We start from the raw sequence: 26774 nt of genomic DNA on the forward strand, positions 1-26774 counted from the left end.
GATTGTTTGTAATTTATCAACGAGATCACTAATTATTAATTAAAATGAATAGTGTATCTGATCTAAAATTTTTCATATTCAATGGATGAAATGATAATTTACCTTATTATTTTTATTTATTTTAATTAAAATATAATAAATAAAAATTTGGGGTGTCAATATCAGCTCTTTATTTTATAAAGAGGTTAAAGAACGCAAACCTTGGATGACCTTAGGAAGACTGAGAGCGAGAGAGAGAGAGAGAGGTAGTTAAAATGTAGGCAGTAGTGAAGTAACAGACGTCCTCGCTTTCTAGTACTAAACAAATCCTCAATCCTATCCGTATCAAAAATACCCGAAGGCAATCGAAAGATAAGTCAAAATCATTTCCTGTCTTGAAAAATCAAAACGTAAAAGCAAAGCAAGGTCAGGCAAACCAACCATCATCATATTTGGAAAAAATAAAAAAAAATCTTCATTTGCCATTTGGAGAACGTCATCCCTAGAAATCTAATCGTTGGATGGTTCATCAAGAAATCTCGAGGAATATCTAATGGTTTAGATATCAGGAAAACGTCTTCCTGAGTTCATCACATTTTGCCCTAATTGCTTTGTGTTGTGTTGTGTCCTGTCCATGATTTCTCGTTCTAAATTCTCTCCAAATTCTGTTACGGTCCTGAATCAATTGTCTTCCTCGACAATTTCTATGGCGGATTAGGGTTTTGTGTGTGTGTGTGTGTGTGTGTAAGAAATGGTATCTGAAGACATGGATTTAGTCCCACAACAGAGAATGGAGAATGGATTGAATTCTCAGTTGGTTTTCCAAGACGAGAGCTTACAGTTCAATTGTGGAGCTCCACAAGGAGGATCGCAACGACGTCTTGGAGATCCTGGAAGAAAAAGCAGAGAAGTGACTAATTTTGTTGATGAAAAAATGTTTTCAGTTGGAAGAGATCGGTATTTTGGGACCCCAAGTGGTGGAGAATTTCGGAGGAATATTTATGATAATTCTTCATCGGGTCGGCAAGATCGTACGGAGAATCAGAATTGGAATGGCAATGGAGGAAGTACGGAGACACCAAGTGGGGAGGGATCAGAAGGGGACGATGAAGATGAAGATGATGATGATGAAGAAGAAGAAGATGAAGAAGATGAAGTAGATGAAGGAGATGGCGAAGTAGAGGGTTTGGTTGCTGTCGAAGATGGAAATAAGAATAATAACAATAGCAGTGGAAGTGTACATAGTATGTCTGATAAAGTACCCAACCAGAAAGAAAACTTACAGAAACAACATCCTTCATTTGGTACAAAAATTCTCCTAAACGTCTATATATATATATATATATATATATATTTTGTTGTTACTTCAAATACTTAGTTGGAGTTTTATCTTGTTGTTAGGACCAAGTAGAGGAGTTTTGGTCAAGGATGGAAATGTTGTTCACTCTGTTAATAATTTAAGAGGGAGTTCAAGTGAACAGCAGCAGCAGCAGCAGCAGCAACAGCAGCAAGGCAGGGGGGATAGCCATTACGAGAATGCAGTTACGATAGCAGAACCTGATATGTATTACTCGCATTTTCTACAAGGGCAAGACGGGTCTGCCGTCCTTGGGCAGAAGGAAATAGGTGGGGAGAATGGGTGTGGATTTAGCGGAAGAAGGGATGTTTCTTTGTCAATGGAATCTGGAGAGTCTCTCAGAAAGATTCTCTCGGATCCTGTAACGTAAGTGTTCTTGATCATTTGTGGGTTTTAGTTTTCTTCATCCAAATTTTCTTTTCAAATAGAGTGGGTATCCCAGGGTTTGTATGATTGAATTCCTCGGGAAAATTGTCTTAGGAAACTAAATAAAGTGAAAATTAAGTCAACCGTTGATTGCACTTAGGAAAATGTCAAAAAGAGAGAGATAGTTTTGGGGTGGGGTGTTGATGCATCACGGTGAAGCCCAACCCAAAATGATGAATCTAAGTTATAAAATGAACCAATAAAGCAATAATAATGTAATTCATGATCAACAATTCAAATAAGAAACTAATAAATACTTGGCTTGGATCCTAGGCAATCATGATTCTACAGTTAGTAATCCATCAAGTGTTTGGATAAAAGAATGCTAATGGAAGTTGAACTTCCATTAGCTTAGGTTCACAATTCTCAATCCAAGTTGAGAATCTTAACACTTTCAAGGATTTAGAGAAAAGTCTGAGGCTCAATGGTTTATCCAAATTATATTAATGCATGTAGGGATCAATTTACGCATAAATATGGTTGACAAAAGTTTTTAACAAAATTTACTTCAAAAGGTAACCTCATTGACTTGATAGGAAGGGTGTTGGAACTGTTTTGAAGGTTCCATTTGGACCTAATTGTAGCTATAGATCTATATATACTTTTTAGTAATAGTATAAGAATTTATTGATAGGAAAGAAACAGGAGGCCGAGATGGCCCCCAAAACAAAAACAAAAAAGCAAAAAGAAAAAGAGAAAAGACGAAGGCCAAAGAAACAAACAACCCCACCCATGCCTATTACACACCACAAACCACGCCTCGCCTATAAACAAAGTCCTCAAATTAGAGGCCTTTAAAGTCCTAACACAATTTACTCCTATGATACAAAAGGCCCAAAATACCCACAATGACCTCTTGAGAAGAGTTTTACTTTCCCTGAAACACCCTATTTTTCTTCTTCCAAAATCCCCAACAAACGGTGAAAGGAAGGATAGTCCATATGTATCTTTTCCTGTTGGAGAAAATGTTGAGTCCACCTCAACAAAAGAGAAGAAACATCACAAGGAAAATCCCAATCCAACTGAAACAAAGCGAGAAAATGCATCCAAATACTGAACGGATGCACCCAATCCAATGAAGTAAAAGATGATCCATGGATTCACCATTATTCATACAAAGGGGACAGAAGTTTGAAGTAATTATACCACATTTGATCAAATTGCCCAAGTTAGAGATGATCAATTGGGGTGTACAACAAAGACAAAAAGGGTTTATGGTGGTCTAAGGAGGTATGGTTGGGTTAAGAGGTGTTGTACAGATGTGGACAGCAAGGTGGGTTAATGGGGGACTGATGTTAGAATGGTTTTAAGAAGGTTTTGGGGTTGGAAATAAGCTATAGGTAAATGGTGTAACAAGGATACATCAAGGATTGTGAAGTATTTTACATCAGTTGGGATTGGTATGAGGTGTGCAGTTGGGATTGGTATGCTGTTCAAGTATTAGACAGCAAGTTAGTGTTTCCGACTAGGGTTTGGGAGGCATTTTATAGGGTTTTAGAGGTTGTGATTGGCGTTGGGTATGCTACTCAGAGGGTGGACAACAAGTTGGAGGGTTAGGATTAGGTTTTATATAGTTTATGGAGAGGTTTTGGGTGAAGATGACTGGATTGGCTAGGGTTTTGTGGTATGGTTATACTCCAAAACAGAAGATAAGAATAGTAAGAGATGGATAAAAAGAGAGAGATAGAATACTTACCTAGAGTCACACCAGATAAGTCTTCTATGCCTTGGAGTCATACCAAGGGAGCATTGACATCACACCAAACAGTCCAATCATGGAGGTAGGAATATCCTCTAAATTTTTGTTCAATAATCTGCTGTAAATAACACAAAAGTGTTTTTAAATACTGAAAAACAAAATCCTAAAGCAAAGGGATCAAAATACTTAAACTACCCCCTTCGCTCAAAGATAGAAATTACAAAAATACTCTAATTTTTGTAACTTTATCTCCTGTAAAATTTCAACCTATAAAAGCTTAATAAAAAGACATAATAAAGTTACAAAACTATGCCCAAACAAGTATCTTGATACCATGGACTAAAAAAAGATAAAACTGAACTCAAATCTAAGATCCAAAATAGGAAATTAATTTAAATCTCTAAATAAAATATAAAATAAAATCCTAAGTTAAAATTTGGCCATAAGACACTCTAACGGCTATGTTGTCCTCATCAGGTGTAATCTTGAGAGAATATCATCACACAGTGGGAAATTATTTCCAGAAAAGGGAGGATTTTTCAGCTCAGGATATTGCTTTGGGCTGGAAAATGAACTCCTGAGAAAATGAGTAATCCTATGTTTGAATATCACATTTTCCAATGGAAATCATTTTCCATGTACAATTATACAGACCCTCAGTTCATACTAATGCATCAATCGTAGACTATTTACATTTCTGGCCTGAGACTAACTGCTATCTAGTCATTTAAAAATTAAATTCTGTAGATGAAATGATGAACTTTGATTGTGATGAGTTTAGTTAGATTAAGAGTGAGATCTGACATGTCATATATGTATTTAGGGTAGAATTCAGCGAGTTTGTTATCTACCTTAGAGAAGGGAAATTGGTTTATGTGAATCAAATAGTGTTAATCACATAACTTGCAGGCTAATCACTCTTCATTCAGGGCCTGGGATCACAATTTACATTATTAACATCACAATGAACAAAATACTTAAATACGTTTGCACAAATACACATATATTACAACACTTTCCTCCTGGCTCTTGGCTACCATGATGTTGTTGTCAATGTCAGCATCATCAAAGCGTATCCAGAAAATTTGGGGCCAGTTGAATGAATGCTATTCCTCCATTCAACTCTTTCAATAGTCTGTGTTCTCCACTTGTGGATATAATAATGGAGATAACAAAGATAATTCCTCGGTTTAACAATCTATGCAATCCAAGTTGCTGATGACGAGTTGTCTAAGAGAGAATTTCTAATATCTTTCATTAGAGAATTCCCATATGGTAGGTGCGTAGTAAATGCAAAATAGACTGACTACCCATATGAAGGACATGGTAGGAAGGGTTATTGTCGGGTAGATTGACTTTCATGTTAACCCTTGATAGACCCTTAGATTTCCTAATAAGTTACCTTATCTCCATTGAGTGGTTGATTTGCCTCCATTGGATTGTCAAGAAATTGTGAGCATAAAAGCCTATTATTATTATTATTATTCATTAGTTCCAAAGTATATATCGGATACTAAATTCATAACTTAGTTATCTTGTCTTGGATATATTTTTAGCATGGCTGTGTTCTATAATTGTAGTTGGTGCAAAATGAATTGATCCATGTGTATGCCACATGAACTAGTCATGAATGAGGTGGCAAAAACACATTCAACGTGGGGGAAAAAGTGGATATAGGTTTGGAGGCTAGGAGATTGGTGCCAGCCACACACTCGTCTATTCGGCGCCTTTTATCTAACAAATTCATCACATTGTGGGTTGTTGGATGAGAATGGTATTTCAATGATTTCACGCCCATTTGTCTATAAATAAGCTAATAGGGTCGCAAAGTAAGCCGAGTGTTGGGCCCAGTGGCCAAGGCATCCCTCTAAAAAGGGGGAGGTCTTGAGTTCAAGCCCTCTTGTTAGCCACCCACATGGATTTATCCCTGCTTACTTGGTATTTGTGGTTTGTGGGGTATTGCATGTACCAGGGGGATTTGGAACCCCCGTCATAAAAAAATAGGGTCACTCTTTCTAACTCTAGCCTCATCTTCTTCCATGCATGGGAGATCTCCCTTTCTCTCTCCCTCACTGTCTCTTTCTCTTCTCTCTTTTTTCATCTCGACTCCTGATCTCCATCATCTTCCTCTCCAATTGGCAAAATGATCCTCGAATGACTATCTACTTGGTTTAGACCAGGTGTCAAATCGATCTTATAGTATCCTTTCCACATCATCGACTTATCCACGTACACAATAACCATGAGACTTACTTTAATAGATAATCTTGACCGGGTGGACTCGTTCTAAGGGATGTAACTTCACAGTTGGTTCCTTTTCCTCGGGTATGTCCTTATCTACCAATCCTCTCTTGCATTTTCCTTTTAAAATCATATGGGGTTCGAAGGCCCCCTTAAAAGTGTGCTTCTTCAGTTGGAGTTGGCAAACAACACTTAATAAACTTTCTACTCTTGATCATCTAATTATGCAGGGATTCATCACTCCTAATTTTTTCCATCTTTGTCATTCGAATGGGGAGTTGGTTGGCCATATTTTGATTCATTGTCACTTAGCCCATTCCAGTTGGTCTCATTTCTTCAGTTTCTTCAAAAAAATTTGGGTGAATCCAAATTCAATGCTTTCCTTATTGCAAAGTTGGGATTTGTCCTTGTTTTTGGGAAGAAAGAAAATCCTTTGGAGGTTCCTTCCTTTTGCCAATATATATATATATATATGTCCTGATTTCATAGACAGTTTGAACATTGTGGCTTTCTACCAAGATGTCCATGCAGTTCTCTTGGCAACTTTTAAATTGTTAGACTTCTGTGATTAGAATTTTTACCAACCTTTGTTTTGTTAGGAGTCTTGCAGAATTTCCCTTTAAAAGGGACAAAATATTAGTTCATGCATTTTTTTATGAAGAAGTAATTAATCAGATCTAATTATATTGAAGTGCAATTTTGCTTGTTTCCATAATTTGAAAATGATTTTAGTCATGATATTTCTAAAAGCTTGCTAATCTAACATATAAGGAATTATACCTGCTATGCAGCAAGAAGAATGGTTGAAAACACAGTGAAAACAATTCTAATCACTGTTAAAAGTGAGATTTCTTGCGCTGAAATATAGGTTAAACCTTCCACGAGCTTTCTGCAATATGTTCTCCGATAAATGAAAAACCATGAAGGTAAACTTCCATTTCACAATTCAATAGAAAATATACCCCATAATGTCCTTTATTTATGAGAATAACACATCATCATAAGCCTTATATGGGGTCAACAACACGAATCTTGTTCTTCCATTTAATTCAATGTGGAGCCATGTTTTCTATCATGGTAAATGTTCTAAAATCTTAACAATTTATTTAAAACATAAATACAACATTCGGCTATGAGAGGTAGTTGCTGAAGGGAAAGAACAAATAAGAAAGAAAATCAGGAAAATAATAACAAAGGAACATTCAACTATGGCCGAGGAGTTGCTTCTTTAGGTTGGATTTGTTTGAATGGTTATTTTGAGTTGTGAGACGATTTCAAAGTTTAAAACTTTGGATGTTAGTTTAAGAAAAAAATGATTTTGATTTATGAGAGGTGGTATAAATTCAGAGGGCTGAATTGGAACTTTAAATAAAGTAGAAGTTTTATTGTTAAACAAAAAAGAAAAAAAAACCAAAAAAAGAAAAAAAAAAAAAGAAAAACATTTTCATGACCTGTGCCTGTTATACATTGCCTATTGTTCTAATTTTAGGAGAATTAATGGCTTCTTTGGTTGAAATTTTTTCAATTCCATTTCCCAATGCATGCTGTTTGGCTTATGATTCTTGACTATCTGTTAAATTCATAGATGGCAATCTCTGATTGTTTCCTATATGTTGATTGTGGTTATATAGAGGTACTCTCATGGATGATGCCAACATATTGCCTTGTGGACACTCATTTGGAAGTGGTGGAATTCAGCATGTTATTAGAATGGTGGGTTCTCATGCACTTCATGGTATATTAATTTACCATTTCAATTAGAGAGATTCTATTGTCACACCAACTCTTGCTAACACCATCCCAATTCATATGTAAATCACCAAAGAATTAGCACACATTTGGGGTAGCGTTAGTAAAAGCTGGTGTGGTAATAGCTCTCTTATTATCATATAGTTTGTATCAGAAGTAATAGAATTGTCCCCACATCAACTTTCAGAAAAGTATCTGCGTACTGTTAAAAACTTTGTTAGTTTACCTGAAGTCTACAACAATATGGGTTCTGACCTTTAGGTTCACAATTTTGGGTCCTGAACCGAAGGTGTGGCCATTTCACTTATGAATTTGAAATGACATGCATTTCAAGGATCAAGGATTCAGCAGTATCAGCTAAGCTCCACCATGGGCTTATGTCTGCACTGATTTTTTCTCTGTTAAATGGTGATAAATGAACTAATGAATAGGAAAAGTTTAACTTCTTTTGAATTGGTACTTTGACTTCTGAACTCTGCCATTTCAATTGCGGTAGATTTGAATAGTTCTTTAAAAACGTCTATTTACCTATTGTGAGATTGACATGCTTGAGAATTTGAAACAAACATTGATGTTGCGCTTATTTAGTATTCCTGAATCCTGATGGTGAGATTTAATTGGTAGGATATCCTTGGGCATCACAAAAGTTAATGTCCATTTACAATTTCTGAATTGTTGTAGGATTTTTCGGATGTTTGACATTTTATTGTAAGGTCATTTTATTCACTTCATTTTTAACTAATGTAGATGTTAGCAACTTCCATGTGTTGCTACTGCTCATATTTTTATTTGTCACATCACCACGGAGGCACAAGGCAAGCATTGGATATATATATATATATATATATACATATATAGGAAAAAGTTTGCATGGACCGAAGGACTGTGTAGAACCTGGACTGAGTCTCTCATTTGGGCTATTTGGACTGGCACACAGGTCCAAATGACACCTCATTCCTACAGATTTCATGGTCTAGATTGGTTTCATAAAAAAATTCCAAAAAAAAAAAAAAAAAAAAAAAAAAACCTTTTTCTTGTGCTAGATCTTGAATTTGGAAATGGACAGTCACGGCAACTCCCAAATTTAAAAATTAAGTCTAATGGTGCAAAAATTGTCTTTTGTGTTTGTAAAATTTTATACTCCCATATGGCACCCGATCGTGTTTTTGGGTGCCACATGGAGATGTGGTCCATATAGATAGGTGGTCCTTCGGTCCATGTAACCCCATCCCATGTGGCACCCATTTTTTACTACTGGTATTGGGGCCCATTGTGAGTTGTCTGTAACATGGAGACCGACCACAGAGAATATTAGACGATTCCAACATCCCTAATATCATGAAGATAGGGCTTAAAGTTGGAAAATCCGGGCTGCCCAATTAAACCACTACGTTATATTGAATTTTCATGTGGTCGTTGATGCTAGAATGGATTGTTTATTCATAATGATGTCACATAATGGGGACAACTCACACTATCAAAAAAAGAAAAAGAAAAAAATCAGGGACAACTCATTGTACAATTGGAGATTACAACATGTTCTTCATGTGATGCCACCAATGAGAGTCAACAAGGTTGTAAGAATGGGTGTATAACTCTCTCTCCCCCTCTATATATATGTACGTATATATATAATATTATGGGCTATTAATTAGCATGTGCAGGACATATAGGATATTTCATTTTTCACATGGTTGAGTACCACTTGGTGTACTTGGGTATCATAGTCACCAATTCTGGGCTCAAGAATAAATTTGAATAAAAGGGCAAATTTTGGACCAAAATTGGGCTAGGGTTGTGTAATTGTTCCTATTTTTGGTGGTCTCATATTATATCATAACCAATATTGATATTGTCCATACAACTACACAAAGTAATCACAACTCCACCATATATTTAAGGTATATATTGTTCAAAATATAAAAAGATTACAATCATGATTGTAAGTTAGGGTTCATTGACTGATCAAAACCATCAAATTCACTATTATGTCATTTGAATCCTCATTCTTTGATCCTTCATCAGTAAAGCTATCACCATCATCTTCATCAAGGTCATCTCTTACTGGTGCATCATTGGGGATTGGGTCTGGGTAGGTTATAATTTTATAAACAGTGAATCGCAATGAATTACTGTGGAAGACGTCCATTGTTTAAAAAAAAAATAAAAGTACTTGGAATTCAACCCGGGAGAGAGGATAGAGGGTTGAGTGTTTAGGTTCTGCCTGAGAGAGGGGGGGTTGGGGTTTGGTTCTATGTCACTTTTTTATATGTAAGTGGCAATCTTTTCTTGTTTTCCGTTTTAATTGTGATGTTCGCAATTTTAATCTCAACATTTTCAATAAATTGGCAAATTTGGTGACTGCGTGGTATCATTTCAAAGGTTTTCCCTGACTTTGTCTGTGGCAGCTAACATTTCAAAATACCTGGACTTTTTTAGAGCAGGTCCAAGTCAAATAGCAACCATACAAAGCACTTCTTTTTTACACTATTTCAGAAACCCAAGGACTTAGTCACATTCCTCATGTGAATTTATACCCCAAGGGAGTTTCAAACACATATTCAGGGTCCATATGAAAGTTTGAATGTCTAATTGTCCAGGTCTAATGATAGTATCTTGTGGTTCTTGGCAATTTACGCAGAAAAATGGTATTTTTTAGGATTTCTAGAGTAAAATACTTATTTGAATTTATTTTACTTGATAAATATAATTGCTATGAATTATTTCAAGACTGACCCTAATTGCTTTTAACTAATCTTGAGCTACCACATATTAGAATACACCTGCATCGACCTAAGCTGCAAAAGGGGATCGTTTGTTGGTTCAAACTGGTCATTTTAAACATTTGTATTGGACGACCAAAATAATTTGTTCACTGGTCCGAAACTGCTGCATCAACATGTATAAAGTTTGTTTAAATCAGATATTTACGATTCATGGGATGGCCTATGTTAGTTAGTAGAAGGGGTCCCACAGATTCAACATTCTGGATTAATGATTATGACCAATTGTGCCACATACTAGGGGAAACAGATATCATTAGTCAGAGGAAGCACAAAGTATACACGTTACCTTCAAGTTATCAAATTGAAAAATCATTTTGTTGGTTGTCTACCAAGTACAATTCGGGAGCTTTTTGACTTGTTGTTTTGTGGTGTTCCTCTTCGCCGCTCAAAGCGTATTTTGTGGAGCCTATTGCCATGCGCTGTTTCTTGGGATCTTTGGAAGGAAAGCAATAATAGGACTTTTGAAGGAAAGAAAGAAGTCATCTTTTGAAGAGCTAAATTTGCATGTGTTGGGACTACTCTTTTTTTGGAGCAAGGCTTTTAAAGAGTTTAAGGGCATTTTCTTTGATGATTTTGTTGTTCGATGGGATCTCGTTTGTAATTTGGGAGATTAGTGGTCTCTTTTGTGGTTTTCTCTTGTTTTTCTCCTTTTTGATAAGCCTTATAATTATTGGTCATCTGGTCCTCTTTTCAAATAAAATTTGAACTTATAAAAAAATTTGAAAAATCATCAAGGGTACTTTGTTAGCATTTAGAGTGTTTACTAGTTATGGTTGGATGATTTTTTCTTATGTATGCACATGCAGAAAGCTTGCCATAGTTGTCAACAGTCTGTTTCAGAAGACATGGTGGCACCAAATCTCTGTAAGTCAGTATTAGCACTTTCTATTATTTATGTGATGATTGAAGAAGATCGAGATTTCCTTGCTATATATTTGGATTTCTTATAGTTATAGTCTGAACCTAGAACATTATATAATGTTGTAGATTATATCTGTGTATGGAGCTCATTCAATCTGCATGCTTGCTTATCCTATTAAATTTTTTGATTGTTCATAATTAGCATACCCATGCATATGATTTGATCCTTTTATCTGTAAACTATTATGTAATTATGTCATTAATGGTAATCTGTTGGAGGTGCAATTTTTTAACACTCTGTTGGGCAACCCAAGTATGCTTATAAATCTATGTAATAGTTCCGTGAGTTGCTTTTGAGTTAATTCCTTCAGTGAAGAAAGTTTCATGGTAATTGGATGAGAACTTTAAGTTTGATTGTTAAGCTGCAAATATCCACATGTAGTATGAGCAGTTGGGATATTTTTTGGCTATTCAAAGATAAATATTTAGGCGTGGCTTCAAACTAGTTCATGGGTTTCATTAAGAATGCATTTTTGAGTTGCATTCCTTATTAGTATGAATGTTTTGGTTTGTTTCTTTGGGTTTATTCCCATTTGTGTCCATGTGTGCATATGGGTGTGCCATTCATATGCCACCATGTCTAATGTCACCCATCCATGACTTGGCAAAACCAGGAAAAGAATCCATGTGTGCATGCCATTCATGCATTGAAGAAGGTTCCATTAGTATGAATGTTTTGGTTTTATTCCCATTTGTGTGCATGTGGCAAAACCAGGAAGAGAATCCATGTGTGCATGCCATTCATGCATTGAAGAAGGATCCCATTAACTGGAGTAGAACATTGAATTTGAATGTCAAGTTGCTAATATCCCATTCCACATGAGCGTTTATGGTTACTTCTAGGATATTTATTGATAAAGGCTAGGATATATATGTATACTTCTAGGATAAAGGTTAGTGGCTCAAAACTTGTTTGTTTGGGTTTATCCCATGTGTGCATGTTTGTCAAGTTAGTTAATTCAATTCAATCACCATAGATGTCACCCACACGGTTCAAAATCTTATATCATCTTGGAATATATCGACTGGGACAGATCGGTTTTTGAATGTTCCGAGATGATACAGGCATAGAATGCTTTCTATGTTTTGAGAGGTAATTCCTCTTCTCTCTCACTTCCCTTCTCCCCCTACTTCACTTGCAGAGACTCAGGTCTGTCAAGGAGAAATCCTCACTCTTGAAAAAGAACCCTAAAAAAAGAAATCTTTGAAATCCTAATACCATTGTTCTTCTTCTAATAGGATAAAAACCGAATTTCCCATTGTTGTGGAAGAAATGGGTTAGAATGTCCGTATAGATTTTGATTGTCTTCGTTGTCGCCATAGAAAAAATCGCCGTCTAGGCTAAATATCAGAGACAAAGAGCTATCTTATTTTCTGTAAAAGGGTGATTCAGGTTAGTGCCTCCATGTTTTGCAAATACTTGAGACGGCCGTTTTGTCTTCAAACTGATGACGTTCCCCTTGACCTCAGTCTCCTTTGGAAGACTCACTAAGGGTGATTTAGATAAGCCCTTCCATGCTTTGGTAAAAGTATATTTTTTTTATAAGTGCTTTGGTAGACATTCTTGTGTTTTCTAACTAATGGCACACCCCTTGAACCCACTCTCCTCTGGAAGACTCTTTTTCAAAGGTTAATATGAATGTTTCAAAATGTTTAGGTAATGTCTTGGCAATGTTTCGGTCTCTGAGAAAATCTAAACATTTAAACAAAATGAGATTTTAAGCCATGATCACCCATAACTTGCCAACTAACATATTCCACTCAAGTCTAATCAACTGATGGCATCATATGTTGAGCAATAGTAAGTAATCCTTACTAATATTTACTTGTAGATGGTTCCCTTTTGAAGACCTACCCTGATGTGTCCATCAGCCATTGCTTAGCTATAACTATATGTGGTTTGAGTTCTTGGAAAGTTTTCATCATCCCATTTAATTTGTTTCATTCAAGCTGTACTTGAATTAGATTAGGGTTTTGAGTGTTTTATAAATAGTTGTAAAAACATTATTCCAGATTTTTATTATGATGAAAGATTGAATAAAACTTACAGGTTTTTCCGAAGATTGGATGTGGTGTGTTTTGGTTCCAAGGTGTGATTACTTTTCTTGGTGTTATTCCAAGAAATTTACATCCATCATTTTATTTGCCAAACTCCCTTCTAAACCCTAGTTCCATCATCAATAAACCCTGGCCCACCTTCCTACCTCACCAAATATTACCTCATACCAACCCTTTATTCTTATCTTATTACAACATATACGTAATTTCAAAACTTTGCATTTAGCCTTTTAACATATTTCTAATTGGGATTGTGGAAACTTCCACAATAATCAATAAAACCCTTTGAGCCTAAAATATTTTCTTGAAACCCTTGATTGGGCTTAAGAAAACCTTCACATGTATTAGATCGAGACCCCTAAGTTATTTGGAAGTTCTATCTTCCTTAGGATCCCTCATTTTCATATTTGGGAGTAGCCCCTTTAGGATTTTAATTTAGCCTAGGAATTATTTTTTGATTACTTATTAGATTTTCTTTAATAATCTGGTAAAATTATTTTATTTTATGAATTTTATTGTTCTTGAAATTATTCTTGATCTTAAAAACATCATCTTACATTAAGTTTACATCGTCCTGCATCATGAACACTTGGTGCCCCTTGGTCAGCTCTAAAGCATGACTGCATCACAGATTTTTACCTCTTCCATGAAAACTAAATTCTTGATATAATTTCTTATTCAATTTCCAAAAAGCTCTTTTCATCTATGTTTTTTTTTTTTTTTTTTTCCAATTTTAAAGAGGAAAATATTTGAAATAAAATACTATCTTATATTTATCGTCTCTTGGTGGAAATAAATGTAAAGGGGAAAAAAGCACTCTTGTGCACGCATTATTATTGTCTTGACTAACCCCATGACTAGACAACAGACTCTCAAACCCTGAACTCACCTCTGCAACTCCTCAAACCCAGTGGTACTATCGCATGAATAAAATCCCAAAATCTAATCCTTAATGCTATTCCATTCTATATCCAAAATCCCCAACACATAAAATACCTAAATCACTTAATCCCTCCAAATATATATAAGCAAGTGGGTTAGTGGTCAGTAATTAGTAGGTGAAGGATGTTTTGACCCAAGGTTATGGAATCAACAATCCCAAACTTCGTCTATTCTTCTACCTGTGTACATCATTTCTATTATATGTAAATTGGTTTACTTTTGTACATATTTTGCAATAAAAAGATAGAAGGAAAAAAGAACGACACTGCAGGCAAACTTAGTGGAAAATATGGCAATCTCATTTATTAGGGTTTGAGGGGCAGAAATCCAGGCATGATGAAGTTAGGGTGTTTTGGGTTGGTTTTAGTGGTTTTGTTCTTGTTGCTGTGATTATAGGAATGGATTGAGGGCTTCCTAAGTTTGTTAAAGTCTGTGGGTGTTGATATCATGTCTTTGGTTCAAAACATGTCGTCACCTACTAATTTCTGACCACTAATCTTTCTTACCTGGCAATAAAAATAAAAATAACGTAGACGAAACAGTTAAATCAATAACTAGTATGTAAGGTATATAAGCACAATTTGTATCGATACAGAACATTTCACTGTTCATCTCTTGAATAGGCATTGCCCCCAAGCCATTCCATCAAGGTGATCTTGACATCCTGTTATGTAGCAATATCTTAGATAGCTGAGTTTTGCCAAAGTAATGATGGGAGGGCTAGAGTAGTTTTACAAGTTTTGAATATCCTTTGCTTTAACTTCATGGGCTATTAGAAATGAACGTTGGTTCTTTCAACAATTTTATTGGGCCTAACAGTTTATAAAGTTCATGGGCTTGATTTTTGACAGTCTGTGACTTGGGTTGATTAACAGGGTTTACAGGTTGGTTTGGTTTACATTTTTGTCTTTCTTGGTTTTAGTTGGCTTCGGTGCAGTTCTAACTACTTGTGTCCATACATCAAACAGTTTTGTCAAGCTAGTTGGTTGACCAACGTTTTGGACTGTATTCTTCAAGGATCAATGAATCTCATGTATTTTAGCACATATTCAAAGCGCAAGTTTGTGCAACTCATCTGTTATTTTTGGCTGAAGTTACAACTTCTAATCTGGTGTGTGTTTAGCATTGACTGTTACCTTGCTTTGTTTGATCTGGCATATCATTTCTTTGACAAAAAATCTGGTATTTTCTTCAATAACATCAAGCTGTATGCATTTAGAAAATTTCATTCTGAAGGTACTAATATTTGGTAGGAGAGCAAAAAGATGGTACTTGTCTTGAATATTTTCTTCCTGCACCCCTGTAGCTCTCCGTTCCGCAGTTCAGGCATTTCGCCGGGAAGAAGAGTTGCAGTCTTACCGGGTATCCAAAAGAAAAAGAGAAAGGTTTGAACAGGTTTGTCTTTTCTATGAACTGTGTTCATGGCCTCCCAAGTTTTATTAAAATAGTCTCATGTGTGACTAATCTTTGTAATTATTGTTTTCCCTTCATGCAGGATAATTCTAATTATGGTCATTCATTTTCAATGGATCTTTCGAGGGGTAAAGGCGTTCAGTTTCCATTTGCAGTCACTGATCGGGTTATCATCAAGGTATTTTATATAGAATCCAAGTTGTGTTCATTATGCTGTTTTCTTATAAAGTTCAGAAATAATACTCTGAAGGGATTTGCGTCAGGGGAACAAAAGGACACCACTTCGCTTTGTTGGACGGGAGGCTGTTGTGACAACACAATGCTTGAATGGATGGTTAGTTATTTTTGTGCAATTCTCAGATCTTTACCATGATGATTAGGCTCATATAAAATCCTAAATCTAACAAATAGAAATCCTGAAAAAATTAGAAAGAGTTTCTATTGGCACGCCAACTTTACTTATTCTCAACCATTGATTTAGATGGATGTGTGTCCTTGTTACATAATTTGATGTAATAGAAGTGTCAATTAGGTTTCTAGATCATTCTTCTAACCTCTAAAAGAACTTGGTAGGCAGATGGTGGTCTTACAATTGATTTTATTATAGAATACAAGTTCCTAGGTGAACTCTTGACTAAGTCTTTCAATGATATTTTGAATACTTAAAAGTTGTTGAATGAATGGAGAAAAAGCATCATAGTACCCATTTAAGAACAAATGAGACATATAAAGCTGCATTTACCGTCAGGGCATCAAACTTATGAACTCATCATTATCATCCTCCTCAAGGTTTTCCAAATATTTGGGGTCAGCTGCATCAAACTTGTGAGTTGCACGATGAAATTATGAGTAAGAGAGTTTCAATAAAGTTTGAAGACAAATAGAAAGATACCAGAAGACCAATATTGTTTTATGCTAGGGAGATCAACCATTGAGGCAACATTTTTATTTAGGTGAATGATGAAGACATTTAGAGAAAAGAGAAAGAATATCTACATGATCTTTTATTGACTAAATATATGACAAACTACTGAGATAGTTCATCTGGTGGTTGTTGGAAAAAGAAAGGAATCCAAAGAAAATGTATTGAATAGTTATGACTAATGTTATAATGGTGATGAGACAGACCCATTTCCAATTACAACATAGTTTACATTAGGGATCAGCTTTGAGTTTGTTTTCTTTGTTCTAGTTATAAGACCTAGGGAATTGGGTTGTCAAGTCGATTCTTTGCCCACGTCCTATTTGCGTCTCCCATTGGGAACGGTCTAGAAATCTTCTTCGGTTTGGGAGATGGTGTTGAATAGGGTTAGGAAGAGACTTGGTTTGTGGAAAACTAAATATCTTTCGAAGGGAGGGGGGGGGAGTTGACTTTAATTAAGAACACTTTGACTAGTATTCTAACTCATGCTCTCTCGTTTCGTTACTTGTGTTGCCTAGTTCTATTAAATCCCAATTGGATAAGTTGGTTAAAGATTTTATTTGGAATGATAAAAGTGATAATCGCAAGTTTCATTATTGGAAACTAGTGTGTCACCCTGAGAAAGTGGGTGGTCTTGGGATTATGAGATTTAGGCCAGTCAATAAGGTATTGCTAGGGAAGTGGCTATGGCATTTTGGTATTGAAAGAGATGTACTGTGGAGAATCTTAGTACCTGCTAAGTTTGGGGAGGATCATTTGGGTTAGGTTGGTGACGTAGCGGAAGCGTGTGAATCAATAGATTTGATAGATTGTGTTCAATGGAACACTCAATCAATTTGAATCAATAGATTCAATTGATAAACAAGTAATAGCTTGAAAGAAAATAAAGTATAAGCTAAAAAAAAGTAGTTAAAAGAGAGATAATTGAATTGATTATTGATTTTCGGATTTGAAGTTCTTTATATAAGATAACTCCATCATAACAACTTGTAATCCTACTAAAATACTAAAAGTTAATATTCCTAACCTATCTATAACATAATACTAACTTTGTAATCCTATTAGAACTCAAATTGGAGACTTCTAAGCACTTATAATTATAGTTTAAATAATAAAAACAATTTAAAACAAATTAGAAACTAACAAGGAATTGTACTCTTAACATAACTATGAAATATAAATCCTATTAGAAGTAGAAATAAAAATCCTACTAGAAGTAGAAATAGAAATACAAATAAAAATATTAGTAAAGCTCTAACTAGAATTGTAGATGTCCTACATCAGGCTCCATTTATTTGAGAAAACTCGTCCCCGAGTTTGATGTAGGAGTAGAAAAACCATCCTCCGAAAAATAAGAATAGATGTCCTTGACGTTGAATGTTAGGGATATGTGCATATCATCAGGCAAATCCACAACATAAGTGTTATCGTTTATTTTCTTTAAGATACGAAGGGACCCAATTTTCTTTAGCTTGGTCTTGTTGTAAGTTCCAGCAGGGAAGCGATTTTTACTAAGATAAACCATGACCAAGTCTTCTTCTTCATAGCTCTTGAATCGTCTATGCTTATCGGCATTTGCTTTATACTGTTCATTAGAAGCTTCAAGGTTCTTTTTCACTTGTCCGTGGAGTTTGTGAAGGTTCTCAATCATATCATTGACCGTCACAATGGAGTTGGGGAGAGAAGGAAGTTGTACCAAGTCCAAAGTATGATTAGGCACTTTGGAATAAACTATGTAGAATGGTGCGTAACCTGTAGAGCGATTAGGGATTGAATTATAAGAGAATTCAGCTTGTGCAAGTGCCAAGTCCCATTGTCTCGGTTTGTCACTAGAAAGGCACCGAATCAAGTTGCTAAGAGTACAGTTCACAACTTCTGTTTGTCCGTTCATTTGAGGATGGGCAGTGCTTGAAAACTTAAGTTCAGTTTTTAATCTTGCCCATAAAGTATTCCAAAACCAACTCTAAACTTAGAGTCATGATCTGAAGTGATGGTCTTGGGGATGCCATGTAGACGTATGACTTCACGAAAAAAGAGGTTGGCTATATTTACCGCATCGTGAGTCTAGTGGCAAGGGATAAAATGTGCCATCTTAGAAAAGTGATCCACAACAACGAAGGTGGAATCGTTACCTCGTTGTGTTCGAGGTTGTCCGAGCACAAAATCCATTGAAAGATCTTCTCAAGGGCCATTAGGGATTGGTAAAGGTGTGTACAAACCAGTGTTTTGTGCTTGTCTTTTCCCTTTTTGGCATATAAGGCATTGATAGACAAAATCTTCAACATCTTTCTTGAGGGACTTCCAAAAGTACCGTTCTTCCACAAGTGCAATGGTCTTGTCCTGTCCAAAGTGTCTTGAGAGTCCGCCACCATGTAACTCTTTGATAAGATGCTCACGAATAGAACCATTGGGAATGCATAACCTTGTTCCTTTGATGAGGAACCCATCTTGAACCACAAAGTCTAAAGTACCTTGCTGTCCCGAGTTGCACTTTTCCCACATAACTTGGAATTTTGGGTCGTCAATGTAGAATTCTTTGAAGAAGTTGAAGCCTATCACATTGCTCCTTATAGTAATGAGCAAAAAATCTCTATTTTGTGAGGCATGAGAAGTACTACGATTTAGTGCGTCAGCAACTTTATTGTTGAGGCCAGATTTGTGTTGAATAGTGAAGTTGAACTCTTGAAGCAAGGTGATCTATGAAGAATGCATGCGGCTGGTCGGACTTTGATTTTGGATGAATTTCAAGGCGTGGTGGTCCGAATAGAGTACAAATTCATTTTAGATCAAGTAATGCCTCCACTTTCTAAGAGCACGAACAACGGCATAGAATTTGAGTTCATATGTACTCCACTTTTACCTTACCTTCGTTAGCTTCTCACTAAGGAATTCAATAGGCTTTCCTTCTCGAGATAAAATAGCTCCTACTCCATGTATAGAAGCATCACAATGGACTTTAAATAGTTTTTCAAAACAAGGAAGTGCCAAAATAGGGGACGGAAGTAAGTTTAGCCTTTACAAGATGAAAGCTAGCTTCGGCATCATCGGTCCAAGTAAATTTTTTATTCTTCCATGTGTCAGTTAAAGGTGCTGCAATAGAGCTAAAGTCCTTGATGAAACGCTGATAGAAGGATGCTAACCCATGAAAACTTCGAGCTTCGGGGGCTGATTTTGGAGAAGGCCAATCCCTTATGGCTGCAATTTTAGTTTTATCCACATGTATGCCCTCTTTGGAGACTATGTAACCCAAGAAAAGTACCGAAGACGTGAAAAAATGGCATTTCTTCAAAGTGATGTAAAGATAGTTGGCTTTGAGAGCCTCAAAAATAGTCCGTAGATGCAAAAGGTATTCCGAATCAAATTTGGAGTAGATTAAAATATCATCAAAATAGACCACAACGAACTTACCAATGAAGGGTTGTAATACTTGGTTCATGAGACGTATAAAAGTGCTAAGCGCATTTGATAAACCAAACGGCATAACTAGCCATTCATACAAGCCATCCTTGGTCTTAAAGGCTGTTTTCCATTAATCTCCGAGTCGGATCCGTATTTGATAGTGGCCACTTTTCAAGTCGAATTTGGAGAAGATGGTTGAACCCATTAGCATTTCGAACATGTCATCAAGCCTTGGAATTGGAAAGCAATACCTTATAGTAATTTTGTTCACCGCACGATTATCAATACACATTCTCCATGTACCATCCTTCTTAGGTACCAATAAAGTCGGAACCGCGCATGAACTAAGACTTGGTTGAATGAGACCCTTGGAAAGTAAGTTTTCCACTTGTTCCTTCAGTATGTCATGTTCTTTTAGACTCATCTTATAATGGGGTAGATTTGAGAGACTTGCACCAGGCACCAAATCGATGTGGTGTTGTATATTTTTCATGGGAGGCAATGAATCTGGCAAGTCTGAAGAAAGAACACAAGAAAATTCTTCAAGGAGAGGTTGCACTTTAGGAGGAACTTGAGTAGGAGGGTCCCGATTGGAAGGTTGTACTACCACTGCGAACACTTGGCTTGTTTCTTTTAAGTCCTCATTGATGTTGGGAGAAAGAAAACATGGGCTTGGCATATGAAGGATGTAGGATCACTTTGACACCACTATGCATGGAAGAATAGGTGTTGGCTTTGCCTCGGTAGGTGACATCATTATCATGAAGCCAAGGCCTTCCTAAGAGGATCTGGCATGCTTTCATTGGGACGATGTCACAAATAATATCATCCATAAATTGTCCAATGTTAAAAGAAAGAGAGCATTGATTTGACACATTCTTCTTGCACTCATCGTCCACCCAACCTATATAATAAGGAGTAGGGTGTTGTGTAGTAGGTAGCTTGAGTGCATCGACCATGTAGCTTGAAATTATATTTTCTGAACTTCCACTATCTATAATTAATTGACACAACTTGTCTTGCATCTTGCATGTAGTTCGAAAAAGACTATGCCTAGTTGAAGGAGCAACATGTTGTACCTACAATAAGTTGCGAATAACATAACTTAGATTTTCACCTTCGTCTTCCTCATAAGCCTCAAAGAAGATAGTCGCATCATTATCAATATAGTGATCATCTTTGTTATTTTCATAATCAGCCTCGGCTACTAATGTGTGATTCCTTCGGCACACTTTTGAAGTATGACCCATTTTTTCGCACTTAAAACACTTATTTTACTTTGGGTGTGCATAGGGATTAGGTTGGTGAGGTTTAGGATGTGGAGGTGAAGCTTGAGAGGTGGAAGCATAAAAATTAGGTTGGTGGGTTTTAGGATGTGAAGGTGGAGCTTGAGAGGTGGAAGCATGGTTGTTGTTGTTGTCATAAGGGGGTTGATTGTGGGATGGATAAGGTTGATGAGATGGGAGGGCAGATTGTGGATAGTTAGACCTCCGATTGTTGGTATAAGAAGGACGAGAAGAAGTACGAGAATCAAGCATAAATGATTCTACCTTTAGGGCATTGTTATGGTTGCGTGCAAGCTTGTGTGTTGATGCGTGGCCAATTTCTCTTGAATTCTTTTATTCAACCCATTGATGAAACGCCCAATACTTTGGTCTTCATTCTCTTGAAGTTCATTCCTTGAAAGAAGTCGAGAGAAGTCATCAACATATTCCTGTACTCTTTGAGACCCTTGCTTACAATTTTGTAAGTTGATGAATAAGGTTTGGACGTAATCCGGTGGTAAGTATCGTTGCTTAAGCAATTGCTTCATGGCTGGCCATGATTGAACTTGCCAAAAGCCTTGACGTAGTCGATCTGGAGATCGTCCCACCAAGAGCAATTGCTTCATGGCTGTCCTGGTTAGCTTAAAAGCCACTAGTTTGACCTTATCCTCCAAAATTTCCATGTACTCGAAGAATCGTTCAACATTGGAGATCCAATCAAGAAAGTCTTCAATGTGCAAAAGCCCATTGAAGGTAGGAATATCCGCCTTAATTCTATAGTCAAAAGACCGCTCTTGTTGCCCATTGTTGCGAGGATGGGTGGGTGTATTATGCATGAACACACGTTTAACCTCTTCAAAATCATGGAAGGGCTGATTTGTGGGTGGGTGATAATAGGCCCGTCTTGCATTGACTTTGCAATACGGAGGTGGGTGAGTATGGGGAGGGTTAGGGAGAAGTCTATCATGGTTAAAATAGGGATGTTTAGTTGGGGGAGGGGTAGTATAATGATCCAATTCATCTATTTAATCCATATATGGGGTTGTTATAGTCGTTGAATGGTCATTGAAGTGATTTGATGGGTTTTGAGGGTTAGGAGAAACGTTTTGTGGGGGCGGATATGTGGCTGTTGGAGGGTAAGGGATTTTATTTTGGGGGTATAAGAGTGGTGCAGTATGGTTCGAAGGTTGAGGGAAGGTGGTTTGAGGTGTGGGAAGTGGTACGGTTTGGGCAAAACTAAAATTATGGGTAAGGTTCTGGTTTTGAGGGAATTCGGCCTCTCTAAAAGAGTCTCTAGGGGCTGAATTATGAGGAGAATTGTGGGAAGGATGGTGGGAATCTTTTGGGTCTTCTTCTCTAAAAATTTTCTTACATTTTTTCCTTCTCAATGGTGTTGAGAACCATGCCTTGAACACGGGACTCCAACATAGCCATAATTTTGTTGGTGATTATTTCTTCAAATTTCTCCAATTTGGCTTTCAATTGAGTTTCTAAATAAGATTCTGTGATAAAATCACTTTCACTATCTATCTTTTGTGGATCGTAGCAAGAGCTCTGATACCACTTGACGTAGCGGAAGCGTGAATCAATAGATTCGATAGATTGTGTTCAATGGAACACGCAAAATCAATTTGAATCAATAGATTCAATTGATAAACAAGCAATAGCTTGAAAGAAAATAAAGTATAAAGTTAAAAAAAAAAGTAATTAAAAGAGAAAAGATAATTGAATTGATTATTGATTTTCGGATTTGGAGCTCTTTATATAGATAATTCCATCATAACAATTTGTAATCTTACTAAAATACTAAAAATTAATATTCCTAACCTATTAGAACATAATACTAACTTTCTAATCCTATTAGAACTCAAATTGGAGACTTCTAAGCACTTCTAATTATAGTCTAAATAATAAAAACGAGTTTAAAACAAATTAGAAACTAACAAGGAATTTTACTCCTTACATAACTATGAAATATAAATCCTATTAGAAGGAGAAATAGAAATCTTACTAGAAGTAGAAATAGAAATAGAAATAGAAATACTAATAAAGCTCTAACTAGGATTGTAGATGTCCTACATCAGTTGGTTTGAAAGTTGAGTAGTTTTCCTTTTGGGTGTGGGGTTTGGAGAGGCATTGCAAAGTTGGGAGCTTCCTTGGGTGATCATATTCGTTTTGAAATGGGAAGAGGTGATAATGTTCATTTTTGGGAAAATTGTTGGTGTAGAGATACGCTTCTTAAGTATTTGTTCCCCAGTTTTTACCTGTTATCTATGAGAAAATGAATGCTTGTCTATACCTTCTTAGTTCCTAATGAGAGGGGGTGAGTCTTGGGACCTTGGCCTTAGGAGAAGACTAAATGAATGGGAGGTTGAGGACGCAATTTCCACCGTTGACTTGTTATCCCCAACGACTCTTTCTTGATAGGGTGGATCGCTGGATTTGGAAAGGAAGTGGTGATGGGCGTTTCTTGGTCAAATCTTTCTATTCATTAATTGAAGGAATGCAAGACAGTTGTTTCCCTTCTTCGTTTATTTGGAGTTCCAAGTTTTCTTCAATAGTGTCTTTTTTCTTGTGGTTAGCGGCTCTGAATAAGCTTCCAATGGTCGATCTTCTTAAGCGGAAGGGTCTCATCTTGGTTAACTATTGTTGTATGTGTAAAGTGAGTGGGGAGTATGTGGAGCACCTTGTTATTCATTGTGAAGTGGCATCCTGTTTTGGTCTCATTTTCTTTCCCTATTTAGGGTCCCTTGGTGCCATCCTAGTATGGTGGTTCCTCTTCTTTTTGGTTGGAAGTCCCCTTCTTTTTCTAGCCGGTTGAAGATTCCATGGGGTTTAACGCCCTTTGCTATTGTTGGGTTTTGTGGAAAGAAAGGAATATGACGTACTTTCAATGGCAAGGAGAGCAATGCTTGAGAGATTATCTTTAGTATCTTTGGTTTGTTAATTTTTTTTTTATATTAGTAGTTTGAGGAGTGTAGTGGTTTTTTCTTTGAAGACTTTCTATTTAGATGGGAAAATGTAATTAGGGAGTAGTTGTTGCTTGTTCTTTCTTAGAGTAGCCCTTGTTCTCGCATTAATAAATTTTTTATTTATAAAAATAAAAATGTTCAGAGCAAGTCCTTTGGTGTAGTTATTTGGAAAGGACTTATAATAGAAAAGGGTCGGTGCAAAACTAGCAAACTTATGTTCCTTGTGCAAGTTGAATGGAGAATCAATCAATCATCTTTTGATTCATTGCCTCTTTTCTGGAGACGTTTGGGCACACTTTCTTTCTCTCTTTAATGTCTCTTGGTGCTTCCCTCTTCACTCTTAGACATTTTTCATTGTTGGCACCTCAAAGGAACTCCTTTAAAAATAAGTATCCTTTTGTTGTATGTTGGGGCATATTGCTAGAGCGAAACATCCTTTTGTTGTATGTTGGGGCATATGGCTTGAGCGAAACAGCAGGGTCTTTGAAGGAAAATGAACACTATTTGCATGAAACAACAGGGTCTATAAAGAATTCAGAGGAATCTTCTTCGAGGAGTTTTTGGTGAAGTGAGATATTTTGTGTAATCATTGATTGTATTATTTTCTGTTGTTTCTTTGTTATAAGGTTTTTCTTGTTTTTGTTTCCTTTGTATTTAGCTTGGTGGCCGTCTTGGCCCCATTTCAAGAAATTTCTCTTTACCTATCAAAAATAAAATATTCTTAGGGCATTACAAAGTATATGGAGTGCGACTTCAGTAATGATACATATAGGGAGGAAGGTCTAGTAAAAATTGATGGCTAGCAAATTCCCCATAGCCACTATTTTTTTTCACCTCAGTTTATTATCCATAAAGATGAGGAGTGTTGGCTTTTGTGGCCAGACATTATTGACATATCATCTTGCTTTCGATGGGTCATGAACTATGTCAATAGGGAAGGCATCTGAATGGCTGATGCACTGGTGAAATTCTCTTCAGACTCCTTTATCTTGTATTTTTTTATCCATGCTTGACATTCCTTGTTTGATGGTTAGGATTGTAATGGAGTTGGATGATAGCATTCAACTAGAAAAAAAAGAAAAAAAAAAAAAAAAAGACAAAATGGGGAATGATTTGCTTGCTTATTATTATTAATTACGGTTTAGCATATTTTGTATTTTAGAACGAACTTGCATAGATTACAATGAAAAGTAGGTACTGAAAAAGGAAAAAATGAAAAACTGAAAAACTGAAAAAATGAAAACATGGCCATGTCTTAGCTTTTTATAAGATTGGGAAACAGAACTGGAATGAACTTTGTTGTGATATGAATTATACAAGCAGTTAATTTATTATTTTCTCATCTCCTGATGTTGGTCTCCCACGACTACCAGCACCACCAAAACTCAAATAGTCTCTTTTTGACGTTTTCATAGGGGCCATCAAGCATTGGAATTTGTTTTTCCACAAGGAATTCATTTTTTCCATTGAAAACATTGCGATCATGCAGACCCTTAACTCGTTTATTTCGAAGGAAATTTATATATATAGATATTTTTATGCATTTTTCTCAACTGGTATGCATTATGCATTGATTTTCCCATAATTCTTGTCCTTTGAAACTGATTAATAGTTTTGATATTGTTTGTGTTTTAACAGGTATGTGGTCAAGACATTGGATAATGCAGAGAGTGTGAAATTGCAGTATCGGTCTTTAGCTAAGGTTTCAGATAGTCCATCCTCCAACAACATAATATCAAGACAGACCACTCCAAACTGGCACTAAACTTTTGGTATGCAAAATGAAGTCTATTGTATTTCTTTCTTTCAACTGTACCAGGTTGTGAGTGATAATTCAGGCCATGTAAGTTAAATTTTTATTTTTGATAGGTTCTAAGTGTGAAGGCAGGCCATGTAAGTTATTGAAGCCTCCAAGTGTCCCATACATTGGGATATAGGTTCTGAATTTGAAAAAAATCTTGTAAACATTTTTATTTACGTGAAATATGTAACAAACAGGTTTTATTTTGTTTTTCGTACTGGATGATGATCCCTCAACTCGTTTGTTTCCTAAGCATGCTGTTCGTTTGTACATTCGTTTTTCTTGAAACTATCGCTTCTTTAGATTTAATGTTAAAATGCTTCAATTTACTTCCACTTTCCCTTAGATTTAATATATATATATATATATATCTATTGTAAAATTTATCTGATATCAGTCCTTAATTGGTTTCGATTGAGGTTTTGTGATCCCATAAGAGCCCAACTTGAAAAGATTTGAGATCCAGTCTTATTCATTCGCACAGGAATGACAGTTGTAAATTGGAAGGGGAGTGCTTGTCCGTTGCATAGTTACTAATAATCTGAGTAAGTCATGAATTGTATTGCGAATTTCCCCAATGATGAAAAAACTTCCGTCTAATTTTACTCTTTTTGATAATCTGCAACTTTTTGACCTTTTCAAAATATTCACGATTTATTTAATTTCCCAAATTAAACAAATAACAATACTTTGGGTAAAGAGTGATAGATATAAATAATCCCTTATTTTATAAGGTTTAAATGATTGACTAACATATGTAAACTATCCAAATATTCTTGGTTTGTAAAGAAGTCTATATAAATTTTCAATACTACTTTTGAACTCATGTTGAGAAGTTTTTTTA

At 36.0% G+C, this 26774-nt stretch overlaps 1 protein-coding gene across 3 annotated transcripts; it reads left to right on the forward strand.

Annotated features, from left to right (window-relative positions):
• Positions 1-248: 248 nt before the first annotated feature.
• On the forward strand, positions 249-26143 carry LOC147386575 (U-box domain-containing protein 62-like). Of its 3 annotated transcripts, XM_086424097.1 has the most exons (9): positions 252-1283; positions 1381-1702; positions 7334-7415; positions 11044-11101; positions 15465-15553; positions 15654-15749; positions 15835-15905; positions 25768-25901; positions 25999-26143. In XM_086424097.1, exons 1-8 carry the CDS (start codon positions 731-733, stop codon positions 25892-25894), a joined length of 1398 nt encoding a protein of 465 aa, XP_086280223.1. In that variant the 5' UTR covers positions 252-730; the 3' UTR covers positions 25895-25901; positions 25999-26143. The 3 variants fall into 3 exon arrangements, with proteins under 3 accessions (XP_086280224.1, XP_086280223.1, XP_086280222.1); XM_086424096.1 differs by having other exon boundaries at positions 253-1283; positions 25768-26143; XM_086424098.1 differs by lacking the exons at positions 7334-7415; positions 25999-26143 and having other exon boundaries at positions 249-1283.
• The last annotated feature ends 631 nt before the right edge of the window (positions 26144-26774 follow it).

Source organism: Akebia trifoliata, chromosome 14 (genome assembly GCF_017979445.1).
Source record: "Akebia trifoliata isolate Shusen 1 chromosome 14, ASM1797944v1, whole genome shotgun sequence".
Classification (NCBI taxonomy): Eukaryota; Viridiplantae; Streptophyta; class Magnoliopsida; order Ranunculales; family Lardizabalaceae; genus Akebia; species Akebia trifoliata.

What these genes read in the sequence shown, in the direction of transcription:
- LOC147386575 (XM_086424097.1), top strand. Translation starts at nt 731, where the DNA reads ATGGTATCTGAAGACATGGATTTAGTCCCACAACAGAGAATGGAGAAT. An exon ending in TTCAGCATGTTATTAGAATG is followed by an intron (nt 7,416 to 11,043) that starts GTGGGTTCTCAT and finishes ATGCACATGCAG; the next exon opens with AAAGCTTGCCATAGTTGTCA. An exon ending in CATGGTGGCACCAAATCTCT is followed by an intron (nt 11,102 to 15,464) that starts GTAAGTCAGTAT and finishes GCACCCCTGTAG; the next exon opens with CTCTCCGTTCCGCAGTTCAG.